At 50.3% G+C, this 13,253-nt stretch overlaps 1 protein-coding gene across 2 annotated transcripts in view; it reads right to left on the minus strand.

Moving 5' to 3' along the window:
- Positions 1-5,908, minus strand: part of LOC117903532 (high affinity cGMP-specific 3',5'-cyclic phosphodiesterase 9A) — a 36,829-nt gene extending 30,921 nt beyond the window's left edge. Inside the window, exon 1 of one of the 2 annotated variants that reach the window (XM_034815711.1) lies at positions 3,799-5,908. In XM_034815711.1, the coding sequence (XP_034671602.1) occupies positions 3,799-5,818 (2,020 nt within the window). In that variant the 5' untranslated portion in view covers positions 5,819-5,908. The remainder of the gene's footprint in view (positions 1-3,798) is intronic. The other variant, XM_034815712.1, reaches the window with a different exon arrangement.
- Positions 5,909-13,253: the final 7,345 nt, after the last annotated feature.

Genomic DNA, 13,253 nt, shown 5'->3' on the forward strand with positions numbered 1-13,253 from the left:
TGACCCGAAAAAGTTGTCTTCTTGCGTGCATTTTAATTTGGCAATAAGCGTGCCCGGCCTCCCTCTCACCCACCGAACTTTACCTTGCCACAAAGCCCGCACGCTGCTTCGCTGTTCCGCTCTCCCACTGTTCCGCACTCCCGCCATTCCGCTCTCCCGCTGTTTCGCTCCCTCGCTGTGCCGCTCTCCCACTATCCCGCTGTTCCACTCCCCGCTTGACGACAACGACGACAAGCGGAATATTATAATTAATGACTCGAGAAACAACAAAACAAAACAAAACACACACAAAAAATAGTATACAAAAAAAGGAACACATTTCAGGGCGCCACAAAATTTGTTTTGCCGTGGCACAAAAATTTCAATTAGGGCTGCGACCTCTGCTCATTAGCATATAGAGAGTGGATGAGAGAGTGCAACGTGCAACGTGCAACGTGCAGCAGCGTGCCACAAAAACCGAACTGAGCAACGCTATGCAAGTGGAATGCAATGCAAATGAAGAGAGTTTGAAACTGAAACTTAAGCTGAAGCTGAAGTAAAGAAAAAATGAAATGAAAATGTTGTACGTAAATTCTTTCATTGTGTCTCTCTCGTTTGCGATTGCGACATTCCAGTTTCCATTCTCCATTCTCCCTGTGACATTTTATCCACTGAGAATAGTTGATAAATATTTGTTGCCCTCAGAGGACACTCGAAGCGCAGCAGAGAGTGGGACAGAGATGAAGCCATTTCTTTGATGAAAATTAAAAACATTTCGCAAAAATGTCTCTGTATATGCGTGCTCGTTGGTGGAGGAGATGAAGTGCACGGCAGTGGTCGAGAAGTGCACATCATCGGGTTTTGGATTCGATTTTATCCTGCAGAGCCCTTAAAACCCACACGGAAATGCTTGCTGCTGTTGGTCCTTTCACTGGATGGAGAGAAGCAGCGACTGAGACAGGGATAGGGACAGCCACAGGGCTATATGTACACTGAGACTGGGACTTCGGACTGTTCGCTTTGTCCTTCCTTGGCCAGTAGTTCGTTTTGATTTGCCAAACACTTTATCACTTAATGTACACGTTTGTGGCAGCTTACTTTTTATAACTCCACCCTCTACCTACAGCCATACACAGCTGAAGATGTGCACATATCTATCTATGTATATATACCAACATTCTATAGATATATATATTCTATACTCCCTATTGGACTGTGTCTGCCTCCCGGATCTGTCTCTCTTCTTGTTAAGTGAAACAATTGAATTGTTAACTGAACAATAAAGTATTTTAGTATTATTAGATTTTTGCTGGATTGCCAGCATTCAGCACTTCCCCCAAGCCCAAGCCCAAGTCCAAGCCCAAGCCCCTGCCCATTCCCCATTTGCCTTTTGTCACATCTCTCTCGTGCGTCCCTTTTGTCGTTTATCCCGAGCCCTAAGTGCCTTTCGACTCCGATACGTCTGATATGGTCGGTCGCTCGTTGCTGGCTCTCTTCAATCTTTTTTTTTTGTTTTTCTCTCTTTTTTTGCGGCTGTCTTGAGTAGATTTCCGCACATATTTCTTGACTCTTGTTATATTTATGTCATTTGTATTATGTTCGCTTATTCTCTTATTCTCTTTCTCTTCCTGGTTCCTTCCCATTTGTTCGTCTGTGGCTTCTCTCTCTCTCTTTCTCTCTCTTGCCAAAGCCATTTAGGTTTTTGAATTTATGGCCATTTGGCATTTGGTTTTGTGGCTCTTTTTCAAATGCTTTGGCAATTTATGTTTTTTGGCCTTTGACACCGCACCGCACTGCACGGCACCCCCACCACTCCACCACTCCGCCCTCAGCGACTTTCGACTGTCTCTGTGAGTATTTGTGATTTACGAGAAAAAGGAACGAAAAAGAGACCCTGAGGAAAGTTGCCCAAGCAACAAGCTCAAGTCCAATCAAAAGACTCCAAAAAGTGGCCAACAAATAAAAGAAAAATAAATACAAATCAAATCTCGCTGCTGCCAGTGCTTGTGAACGCTGTAAAACGGTTACTTAGTGTTGTAAAGTGTCGGATTCGATGTTGTCCAGCAGGGCCACAGCCATCAAATATGCCAAACGGAACGCGGGAATTAGTCGAGCCAGCGGATATTGGCAAATTGTAATCCCCAGATAATGGCCAGAATGAACACAGCAGAAACACACACCACACACACACACACACACAGACACCAAGGAGCAATCAGGTGAGGGCACGTAAACTGCTCGGCAGACTAAAGAGAAAATCTGTGAAGTAACATCAGCAATGGAGCATCAGGAATCCTAGCAAGCAATTGAATGGAAGGCAATCAGCAGGCAGCCCGAATGCTCTGACTGACTGGCTCTGGCTGGATAACTCGACAACACATTGTTTGGCGGCGGGCAGGGCACAGAAATTTAATTGAAATGCTTCAAATGCGACAGTGTGGAAAAATGCCAGAAAGCAGGCGACTGCTTATGCTAAGCGAAGTGCAAGATGCCAGGGAACAGGCTGGGGCAGGGGATGGTTACAAGCGGAAGGCGGAAAGGAAGAAATCAAAAAAGAGAGAATCAAAGAGAGAGAGAGAGATGGCGTCGATACAAAGACAACTTTTTAATGCCATTCAACAAAGTTGTGATCGCTCTTGTAGTTGACTGTCCTCCTGTCCTCTCTGTCTGTCTGTCCTGTCCTTGGCAGGACGTACACGGACACACGGTACACATAAAGGGCGTATTGCCATAAAAGTCCAAAAGCGTCGAAGCAATCGGAACAGACTCCTCCCAGCGCCAACCAGAGCTGAAGCTGAAGCTGAGTGAACCAGAAAGTCAAAAATAAAAAACTTTTGATGAGCTGAAGAAGTTGCATGGCTCGACATGGCTTGGCATGGTCCTAGGCGTTGCTCGTTACTTTTTTTTATTATATTTGCGGCACGTCCTTGAAGCTCCTATTCCCCACAAGGACGGGCAGGACAGGCAGGACAGAGCTGGACAGAGCTGGACACTACTCAGACGTAGTTCTTGAGCAACTTCAACTCTGTGAGTCGTTTGCCATTTTGTTTGCGAATTTATTTTACTTACGGTCCTTCGGATATTCGCTTTTATTCGCTTTTATTTATCGTTATCCTGAATTCAGCTAGGGCAGGAAAAACTAATCAAATTTCTAATCTCGGTCCTTCTGTGCTCCTGTGGCATGGCGTGGAATGGAATGCCTGCTTCATATGATATTCATTTGGTTTGCACAGAATTGAATAAATAATATTTCCCACACCCATGCAGTGACGCACACAAAAATCTAGAAAATAGCAACAGAAAATGTAACATTTTGTGCTGCATTTGCTGCATTGTAGCTGCTGCTGTAGCTACGCTCTCTCGAATCATCAGCCATTCATGCATCCATTTGCTGTTGTTCATGCCTCATTTGAGGCGATTACACACACACACAGCAGGGGCAAGGGGCCAGGAGCCAGGAGCCAGGAGCAGGGTACACAATCCGCGCGGACCTTCAGCTGAGAGATGAGATGAGAGTTCTCCCTTCATTTGATGGGCAGCAATCCAACGAAATAATTTCATACACAAACGCATGAAGCCCCAAAAAAAGGTTTCTAATTTTTGCACTCGAATGTTGGCATCCATCGAATGTTTATTTTGGAACTACGAATATGTGCAGCTAATGGGAATTCAAATGAAGTAACGCTTTCGGCATGGAAAGGTTTGGATTGATTTCATTTTGATTTGATTCGACTTTGCGTTCGTGTGTGTCACACAATCAGGGGGAACAAATCTATGAGCTATTGGAAATGTTTATTGAGTGTTGAATATTTTACTTACATAACCAATTCATGCGCTCGGTGTACTCGACCTTGCGCTTAAGATCCTTGACCAGAGCGCGAAAATCATCATCGTTGAAGTGACACTGAATGATCGTGTTGTTCAGCTGTAGGATGCTGTACTCGTTGTTGCCATTGCCATTGCCATTGTTGCCATTGTTTGTGGCAAGGGCTGTGCTCTGTGCCCCATTCAGCGCATTATTCGACTCAATGTCCGTGGCACTGGCACGCAGCTGATTGGTGACCCCGACGCCCATGCCAACGCCAACGCCCACACCGATTCCCATGCCCATGCCCATGCCCATTCCCATGCCCATGCCCAGGCCATGGGCATCGCCGTCCACGTTGCTGCAGGATTTGCTTAGGATGATGGTGGCACGATTGGCAATCGAATTGGCTGCCAGCAGATGCTCACCGGCGGCACCACAGCTGCCCCGATGGAACGGCAGCTTCCCCGTGGCCTGGGCGCAGTTGTTGTTCTTCAGCGTGATGCAGTGGAGAGCCGCCTGGGCGGCCTGCACCGCCGAGCAGTCGCTGGCACGGCGTCGCCGTGGGTTGTCGCTGCCGTCGGGCATGCTGCTGGTGGGCTGCAAGTAGGAGGCGGCTGCTGCGACGGCCTGGCTGCTGGAGCTGCCGCCGGGCGGCGGCTGGTTCTCCGCACTGCTGACTGGCATGTTCGACATGGACGTGGACATGGTGAGGGCCAGGCCGGTGCTGGTATTGGTATTGGTATTGGCTGTGTTGGTGTTGTTGTTGTTGGAGATGTTGTTGCAGTTGTTGTTGGTGGTGTCCGGGGAGTGGCAGGCGCCGCGCTGATGATGCCTGATGACGGTCAGCTTGCAGCGATGCTGGTCCTGATCCTCGTAGAACTGTATAAGCAGCTCCTCCAGCAGATTAATGGGCGTGCTGTTGGAGGCCAACGACTGTGAGGCAGAGGCCGAAATCGACACGGAACCGGAGACGCTGGCTGCTGTGCCGCCACTCAATGTCGAGCTGCTCGATGACTTGCGCCGCACTGTGGTTGTTGTGGTTGTTGTGGTGGTTGTTGTTGCTGTTGCTGTTGCTGCTGCTGCTGCTGCTAGCTCTGGCTGCTCTTCGGGTGACTCCTCCTCGGGCGGCTCCTCCTCCTCCTCCAGGTCGCTGCTGCGACTGCGACTACGACTGTGACTGTGACTGCTGGCCGCCTCGATGCTGCTGCTGCTACTATTGCCCGGCAGCAGTGAGGGTGCCGCTGGCTGTTGGACAGCTGCTGCTGCCCCAACGGCCACTGCGGCAGCGGCCAAGAGCAACGCGCGCTCGCGCTCTTTGCCCGGATCGAAGATCGAGTGCTTCAGGAGAATCTCCTGCAGTTGACGGCGCTGGCGACGAGCGCTGTACGGATTCACCAGATGAAAGTCGCCGTAGAACTTGGACAGACCACGGACACGCGATGCTATATAGCCGATCTTCCGCAGCAGCCGCACATCGGCGTTTAGCGCGGCGGCGGCGGCGGCTGACTGTTGGCGCTGCTGTTGTAGCTGCTGATTGTTGCCGCGTGGCAGCACGGCATTGCCACTGGCACTGGCACTGCTGCTGCTTGTGCTGCTGCTGCTGCTGTTGCCGGACGATCCCTGAGCTGTTTGGCAATCGATTTCAATGTACTCGAGGCACTCCGCGCTCTCCTCGCTGCCCGCCAAGCTGCTGTCCTCGATGTCGCTGGTGGCAACTGTCGCTGTTGCTGCTGCTGCTGCTGCTGCCACTGTTGTTGCCGCTGCCGTCGTTGTGGCTATGACAGTTGTGGTTGTTGTGGTTGTCGCTGTCGCCGTTGCCGTGCTGGCAGCCGCATTGATTTCCGTTTCGGTTATGGTTGTGGTTATAATCGTGAGTGTCTCGAGGGTTTCCTCGTCGCTGCTGCTTGTTGTTGCTGCTGCTGCTGTTGATGTTGTTGTTGCTGCAGCCCCTGCTGTTGTTGTTGCTGCCGCTGCTGCACTGGTGCTGCCACGTCGACTGCTACTGCTGCTGCAGCCGCTGTCCTGGTACATTTATAGGCAACCCTCGCGTTTCCCTTGCGCTTTTGTGACTCTTTTAGACTCTTTTTAGCCGCGCGGCTCTCTCCCAGCTCTCCCAGCTCTCGCAGCTCTCCTTTTGCTTTAATTGTTATTAATTTTGTGCTGCTGTTGTTGCCGCCGTATTTGTATTTGATTTGGTGCTTGCTGCTGCCTGCTGCATAAATTAATTTTGAGCTGGCACTGCTCTCCTTTCCTTTTCCTTTTCCTTTGCTGCTTTCCGGCTTGCTGTATTTTTTTTATGAGGCTGGCGCCTTTTTATGGCCGCTTTCTTTTGTTACTTGCAATTTGTTTTTGAATGTTTTTTCATGCCACGGCAGCAAAGTTATGCAAATTCGCGCGCTTCGAGACGTATCGCGTATTGCGTATACGCACTGCCTACCGGCCTGCCGCTCTTTCAAATCAATTCAGTGGAAAAGTTGCCGCCACGCGCATTTTTCGGGGCATACAACACCCCGCACACACTCTCCACACACTCTCCACTCCACTCTCTCCACTTGCGTGACTCCTAGCTCGGCTAGCTGTTTCCTTGCTTTCCTTCCACCAGCTTGTTGCTGTTGTGTTTTACATTTTATTGTATTTTAATTTGCATTATTCAACTGTTTGTCTGCTTCGCCAGTTACACGCCTCCACACTCCTCACTCCCTTTCCAGATGGCCTCTCCCTGGTCTCTCCCTCTCCCTCTCCGGTATCCCGTCTCCCGTCACCGGTCGGTGGGCCTGGCTGCGATTTTCGTGTGGTGTGGCGTCACTTCCGTTTCCGCTTTGGCAACAATTCCGTTTGCCGCTTGCCGCTATCAAATCTGGAACAAGCGAAAAGAGGTAAATGAGAATTATTTATGAGATTACATTCGATTCCTAATTAATATCTAGAACCCAAACCAACATACTGCAAGCCAGCAAACAAGTTGCATTTTGTAGGCATCAAAAAGAAGCCTCAAATTGCATTCCACTCAGTCAAAGAAAAGGGTTTAGTTGCGGCAATATTTATGATCGATTTCATGGTCCAAGCATGAGCACAGCCAGACCATGGCCATAATTTTGATTTGTTTTTCAACGAATATTCAGTGGAGGAAAGACTAATGGAGGCAATTGCACTGGCAGGAGCACAAGGGATAAACGTATAAACAAAGAAAATGTCATTATTATTGGATAAATGCAATAGAGAGAGAGAGCAAGAACCCGAGACAGATGCGAATACAGACATCGATGCAGATGGAGCTACAGCCACAGCCACAGCCTGCAAGAGCAGTGTAAATATTTTATGAAATATTTTTACTGCTGGTTGGGGTCAGTCGATGGATGGTCCGCCTCCGCCTCCGCCTTCGCCGTGTGTTGTGACAATCGATTGAAATGTGCAGTAAATGTGTGTGGGTGTGGCTGTTGATCGTTGGTTCTTGGTTACCATCTTCCCAGATACAGAGGGAACACAGTGGAGTGTACAGTGTGGAGTGTACAGTGTACGAATCCTCAATAAGCAGACGTGCGCCTAACCACAGAGACAAAGGCGTTGCCCCGAATGGTGGTTGGGTTTGTGGCGCTGCTGATGTTGCTGTTGGTGGTAGGGGGGGTTGGGGCAATTGCACAAAGCTGTGGCATGTGGCAGGCGGTCAGCAGCAGCAGCAGCAGCAGCAGCACCAGAGATGGCAGACCGGCAGTGGGCAACAACTGTCGACGACGTTGACAATGACAGCAAATGTCAAACAGTGCCTGTACCCTTCCCACCACCACCACCACCAACCACCCTCTGCCCATCCACCCACTATCCTGCTGCCAGTAGATGGATCCAGGAGCTCGCTTAAGTGCACCACTGTGGCACTGCTCCTCTCTCTGTCTGTGTCTCCCTCGCCGTCTCTCCCTTCACGTTCATCTGTCAATCAGTTTATCTGTCTCCTTTGTTTGTCTGGCAGCAACTCGTGTGCAACTTGCACAATGTGCGGCACACAGACAAAAGAGAGAGACTGCAACATACCAGTGGCAGTGGCAGTGGCAGCAGGCAGCTCCTCCGTTGCAAAGATTCCTGGACTGCTCGACGGCACTGCACTAGCCTCGACGAGAGGTGGCTTAGGCGGGCGCATTCCCCGGTAGCCCGTGATGCTTATGGAATGCAGCAACTTAACTGATTTTCGGACACCAGACCAGGATGCCACACGGCACACGGCACACGGCAGATGGCAGAAGGGAGCAAAACTCAAACATTTTCCCACGCTAAATGGTTTGGCTAAAGCTGCAAAATGTGTAATCAATGGCCAGGACTGGGGACTGAATATTTGTTGTCTCTAGAGTTGGTGTTCAGACCTGTCCTGTCCGCCCTCTGCCTCTCCCTCTCTAATTGAACATCTTTTATTGGCTCGGCCTGTGCTGTGCGAATAAATTCTTAATTTGGTTTTCATTTCTTTTCACTTGAATATTCTGAACGCATTGCGAACAGCCAGCGCTGGCGTATTCGTTCGAAGGATTCGAGGCAAAAGGAAGGATTCGAGGCCAGAGCCATGGCAAAGGAGAAGTGTGGAGTTGGGCGGCAATGGAGTATGCGGAGTGTGGGGATTTGTCCAAAAGTGTCCAAAAGATTTCAACTTTGCTGCATCTAATTATGGCGCAATTTGATTAAGGGCTCATAAACAAACAAGAGAGGGAGAAACGAACGGACATACAGCTGCACCCAACTCGCAACACACACACAAACACACTCTCTGGCACACACACACACACACACACACTCGTACACTCGCATAGGAGTGTCAATATGAAGCCGCAGGTGGCGCAATTGCCACCGCTGTCATGGCTGACAAAACGCAAAACGCAAACAGAGGAAAAACCGCCACGGAACGGCGGCCGGCCTTGTGCCCAAAAAGCACTCGCACTCAGCACCCACACCGCCACATGCCACGCCCCATACAGCACCCACAGCCCACAGCCCACAGCCCCCTGCCCGCTTTCCATCGAATTGGGTTCGGGGTTTGGCCAACTGTTGAGCATTTTTTGGGTGTCGGCTGCTCCATTTCGCTGCCTCGCTGCCTCGCTGCTGTTTTTCTGTCTTTTCTGTTGTTTGAATTTTATTTATTTACCGCGCGACTGCAAGCCGAAATGAAATGTTTTTAATAAGCTACGGGTTGGCGGGTTGGCGGGTTGGCAGGCCTCCCAAAAACTTTGGCCCCATTTTGTCCGCCCTCCCAGTCTGCTGACCCGACGACCCGCAGGCCACAATGGGAAAAAGGGAAAGCGGGAAAGTGGGCAAGTGTGTGGGAAAGTGGAGCTGTTGCGGCATGTCATAAAATAATATTCAAGCGAAGAACAAATTACAAAAGCCAAGACACTTTGATAAGTAACTTAAATGGCAGCTTTAGTTGTCTCCTGCCTTGGAAATTGCAGCATTAATTGCACAATTTCGAGCAGATAACATTACACATTATATGTAATTACCTGCCACAAACGTTAATCGTTGCAGCAACGAGGAGCTGCATCGAGGATGCATCGAATGCGGCTGATTAGCATCCAGTAACTTAAGCAATTCTTGGTATAATAATTAGCCCTCGCTTGATTGGGCCTCGACCAAACGGAAAAGGGTAAGGCTAAGGGTAAGAAAATGCTGCTAGTCATCGAACAAATTGCGAGCAAATGGCATCTGGCGAATGGCGGCAGACCAGCGGCATGTCCCTGCACCTGTCCCTCGCCGTGTCCTGCAGTTGCTTGAAATGTCTCCAAATGTGCAGCCTACTTTCGGTCAGCACAGCAGCCTACAAGCTGGCAGCTGGGATATTAGTCAACATTTCGACGCTGTTATACCCCTCAATGGATGCTCCCTTCAGCTCTGATTGGCTGCAGTGATTAAGTGTGAATTTTGTGTATTTGCTGCACTGCTGTGTACAGGGTGCCGTGTGGCAAACAGGGTGTGTGGCGCGTACAGGGTATTCAAAGAACAGAGTAAAAGAAGAACAAAAAACGCAGCCGACGAGTGGGACAGCAGCAGCGACACACATTTTGCGGTTGATATGAATATCGATTCGGTTCGCTAACTGTGCCAGCTTGCCCCGGCCGTAACCCCTGCGCCTGCCACTGGCACTGGCACTGGCACTGCTCCCTGTTGCCTGCTGCCAGCCCTTCTATGTAGCTGCGAGTCCGGCGCTCCCCACAAAGAGCCCTCCTTCTAGTTACCGCCCCATTGCGAGTGGCTATGTATGGGTACACACACACACACACACACACACACACACATACAGCGGTATGTAAACTAGAACTTTGTATAAATTTATGTGCACAACAATGTTTATGTTGTTGAATAAACGAGCAGTTGGGCATGCGGGCTCTGGCTCTGTGGCTCCACAGACATTTGCCTCTCTCTCCCTGCCTCTCTCTCTCTCTCTGCAGCTGTGTGTGTGTGTGTGTAGCTGTAATGGCAGGATGCAACATGAAAATGGCGTGTGGCTGGCAACGTTTTATTTGCTCTTGCACTGCCCTGCTGCTCCCCTCTGGCAAATGGCCACAGCTCCAGCTCCAGCTCTGACTCTGACTCTCTGCCAGTGCCAGTCCGGCAGCTCTGCCTCTCCAGCTCTGACTCCAACTCCATTTCGCTGCCTGGCTGCAGTGTGCTTCGATGTGTGTGTGTTGCATTGGCTTAAAATAGCAAAATATGCCAGGCACGAGTGTGCGTAACGCAAGGAGCGGGAGCAGCAGGAGCAGCAGGAGGAGCTGGAGATGGAGAAGTGCCCTGCCGGGCTGCCAGGCACATAGCAAAATATTCAATTTCATCACGAATATCGCTTAACAGCCCTAAATAATGGACAATGGCTGCACTTCCACACCCCTTTCTCCTCTCTCCACTCTCCCCTCAGCTGCTTTTGGCACACTCTACGGAGGTCTGAGCCCCAACATCCAAGCAAAACCTAATTAAACATACTCAACACATTTAGCCTGCTGCTGCTGCTGCCTTGCAGCTAAATAATTCAAGATGATATTTTCATAATCCAATTGATTGAATACTTCAATTTGCAGAGATGTTTCCTGTTAGCAAGCGGCAGAGGAGAGCAAACATAACATTTTTGGAGCAGGCAGGCAGTGAGGCAGTCAGCCAGGCAGGCAGTATGGATAGACAGACGCGTTGTCTGATCCTTTGATTTTATGAAATCCCACACACACACACACACACACAGCGATACACAACAGTCACATACTTACAAGCGTTCAATCAAACTAAGCGCAAACAAGCCAAGAGACATGAGACATGACACAGAGAGAGAGGGAGAGAGGGAGATAGGGAGAGGGTAGGAGCAGGGGAAAACCCGGCCAACAGAGCGTATGAGAATAAACACAAGAGCTGAGGGCAGGAAGGATGTAGCTGCAGAGGAGTGTGGAACAGGAGAGGCATGCGTGGCCACTGGCTGTAGGATTGGGTTAGCCAAGTGGCTGGGCGAGTGGTTGCGATGTCGGGGGTGTCGGTGGTTATGGGCTGGAGCACAGCGAACACGGAACAACACGCGGCGGCGAGAACTTACTTAAGCAAGTGATTTTCCGATTTTCCGCTTGTGTGTCCCCGTGTCTCGTGTCTCGTGCCCGACGTTAGAGTGTGTTCGTGTCTATCACTTTGGTGTCCGTGCGTTTCCCATTGTGTTTTTAATTTCAGTTCCGTTGCCCCTAATGCAATGCTGAGGACAACGATGATGCTGATGGTCTTTGAGTTCTATTATTCGAGAGATTACACTTATGTGTGGCAGAGAAGAGGCGGATTGAGCCGCCGAACAGACGGACATTCCGCATAGAACTTTGAGTGCAAAAATTGGATTAGATATGAGCTGAGAGCGGAGAGCAGGAAAGGGCAGGGAAGAGCATTTGGGTATTGCCGTTTGCCTTATTCTTCAGCCAAAGATATGCTCGAGTCTGCTGGGTGTCTCTCCTCGCCACGCGCAGTCCTTCCTGTGTATCCTGCGGCCCCAGCCCCCGCTCCTCCCGCCCACATCTAATGTATTCAGCGCGTGTGGCCCGTGTCGCTGGGTTACCTTCTCCCGTTGGTTGTGCGTATCATTCATCATTCCACGGGACAACATAGTTGTAAATAATGTTACCCACAAGGATTCTTTTGCGATTATTATGGTGATAAATCAAAGGCAACGTTCTCCCCCTCTCACTCTCTCTCCCTCTCCCTCTCCCTCCCTCTCTGTCACTGTCTTCCAAGCTGTCCTTTTCCCTTAGCCTGTCTCACGGCTTGTTTGCGCTCTTCTGCTTCCTCGCCTGCCCATTTTGCGCACATTTCTGCGACAGTTTTCCTCACCTGTGTGGGTGGCAAAAGGCTTGGCGTACGAGTAGCTCCTGCGGTTTTGTATTCTGTGTGGAAATCGGCTCACAAAAGCAATTCGTGGCTTTCAATATGCAAATTACTGTGGTCCAGCTTACTGGGCGGGGGCTTTGCCGTGCGCGGGTAGGGGCTACACGGCTGTGGGTGGGGCATTTCGAGTGGGTGTGACGTCAGGGAAAATTGTTATTAAGCTTGGACGGCCAGGCTTGTTGGCATGTGTCGATGCAGGGGCGGTGGGGGTGGGAGGGAGGAGGTACGCCCTCTCTGTAGGCCAATCTATAAATAAGTTTAGCAAACAACAACAACAACTTCTTCTTCTATGCAGGGACACATGTGGCACTCACACCCCAATATGGAAATAAAGGACTCTCTCTTTCTCCCTCTCTCTCTCTCTCTCTCTCTCTCTCTCTCTGTCTCTCTTGTGTGTGTGCGTGGGATGAATGTCAGTCGTGAATGCCATGCCAGACCGTGTGGGATTGGCATCCAGTTCGGACACCGCCTAATGAGCAGCACTCCCCAAGCCAATTAGCAGCTGGAGGCATGAATGCAACAACTCCCACGGGAGCCACGAGCCAAGAGGCAGGAGTCGGGTGCACCTGTGTTTGGTGAGTATTTTGGTGGCCAGCAAATCCCCTTCGGCGGGGGAACACTTCTCTGTTGCAATTACAACTAATTCAGGTAAATCCTACGCTGGTAAAACTTTCAATTAGATAAAAGCAAAATTAATCAAAAGCCGCCCCGAGGGAGAGGCGGAGCTGCTCCTACGGGTAGCTGGTAACTGGCAGAGCGTGAAAGACAGATAGCCGGAGATGACAGGTAAGCAGGTAAGCAGTTCGCATGTGTGTGCGTAAACCAATAATCAAGACACACCGAGCCACACACAGAGAGACACACACAACCTGTCCTGTGCAGGTCCAGGGTGCCGGGCTGTGAGCTCTCCCTGGGTAGGTGCTGTCAGCAGCGGCCCCCAAAAACAAATGATGATAACTGCGAGTCAAATGAAATGTCCACAAGAGCAGGCCAAATGCGACGACAAGTGGGAACCACAAAGATACCCTGGAATACACTAGGGATGCCCGGGAGGGGCACTGGCCCCTGGAGCAGTCCCCTGCGACATTCCATA

This window comes from Drosophila subobscura, chromosome A (genome assembly GCF_008121235.1).
Source record: "Drosophila subobscura isolate 14011-0131.10 chromosome A, UCBerk_Dsub_1.0, whole genome shotgun sequence".
In the NCBI taxonomy this organism is placed as follows: domain Eukaryota; kingdom Metazoa; phylum Arthropoda; class Insecta; order Diptera; family Drosophilidae; genus Drosophila; species Drosophila subobscura.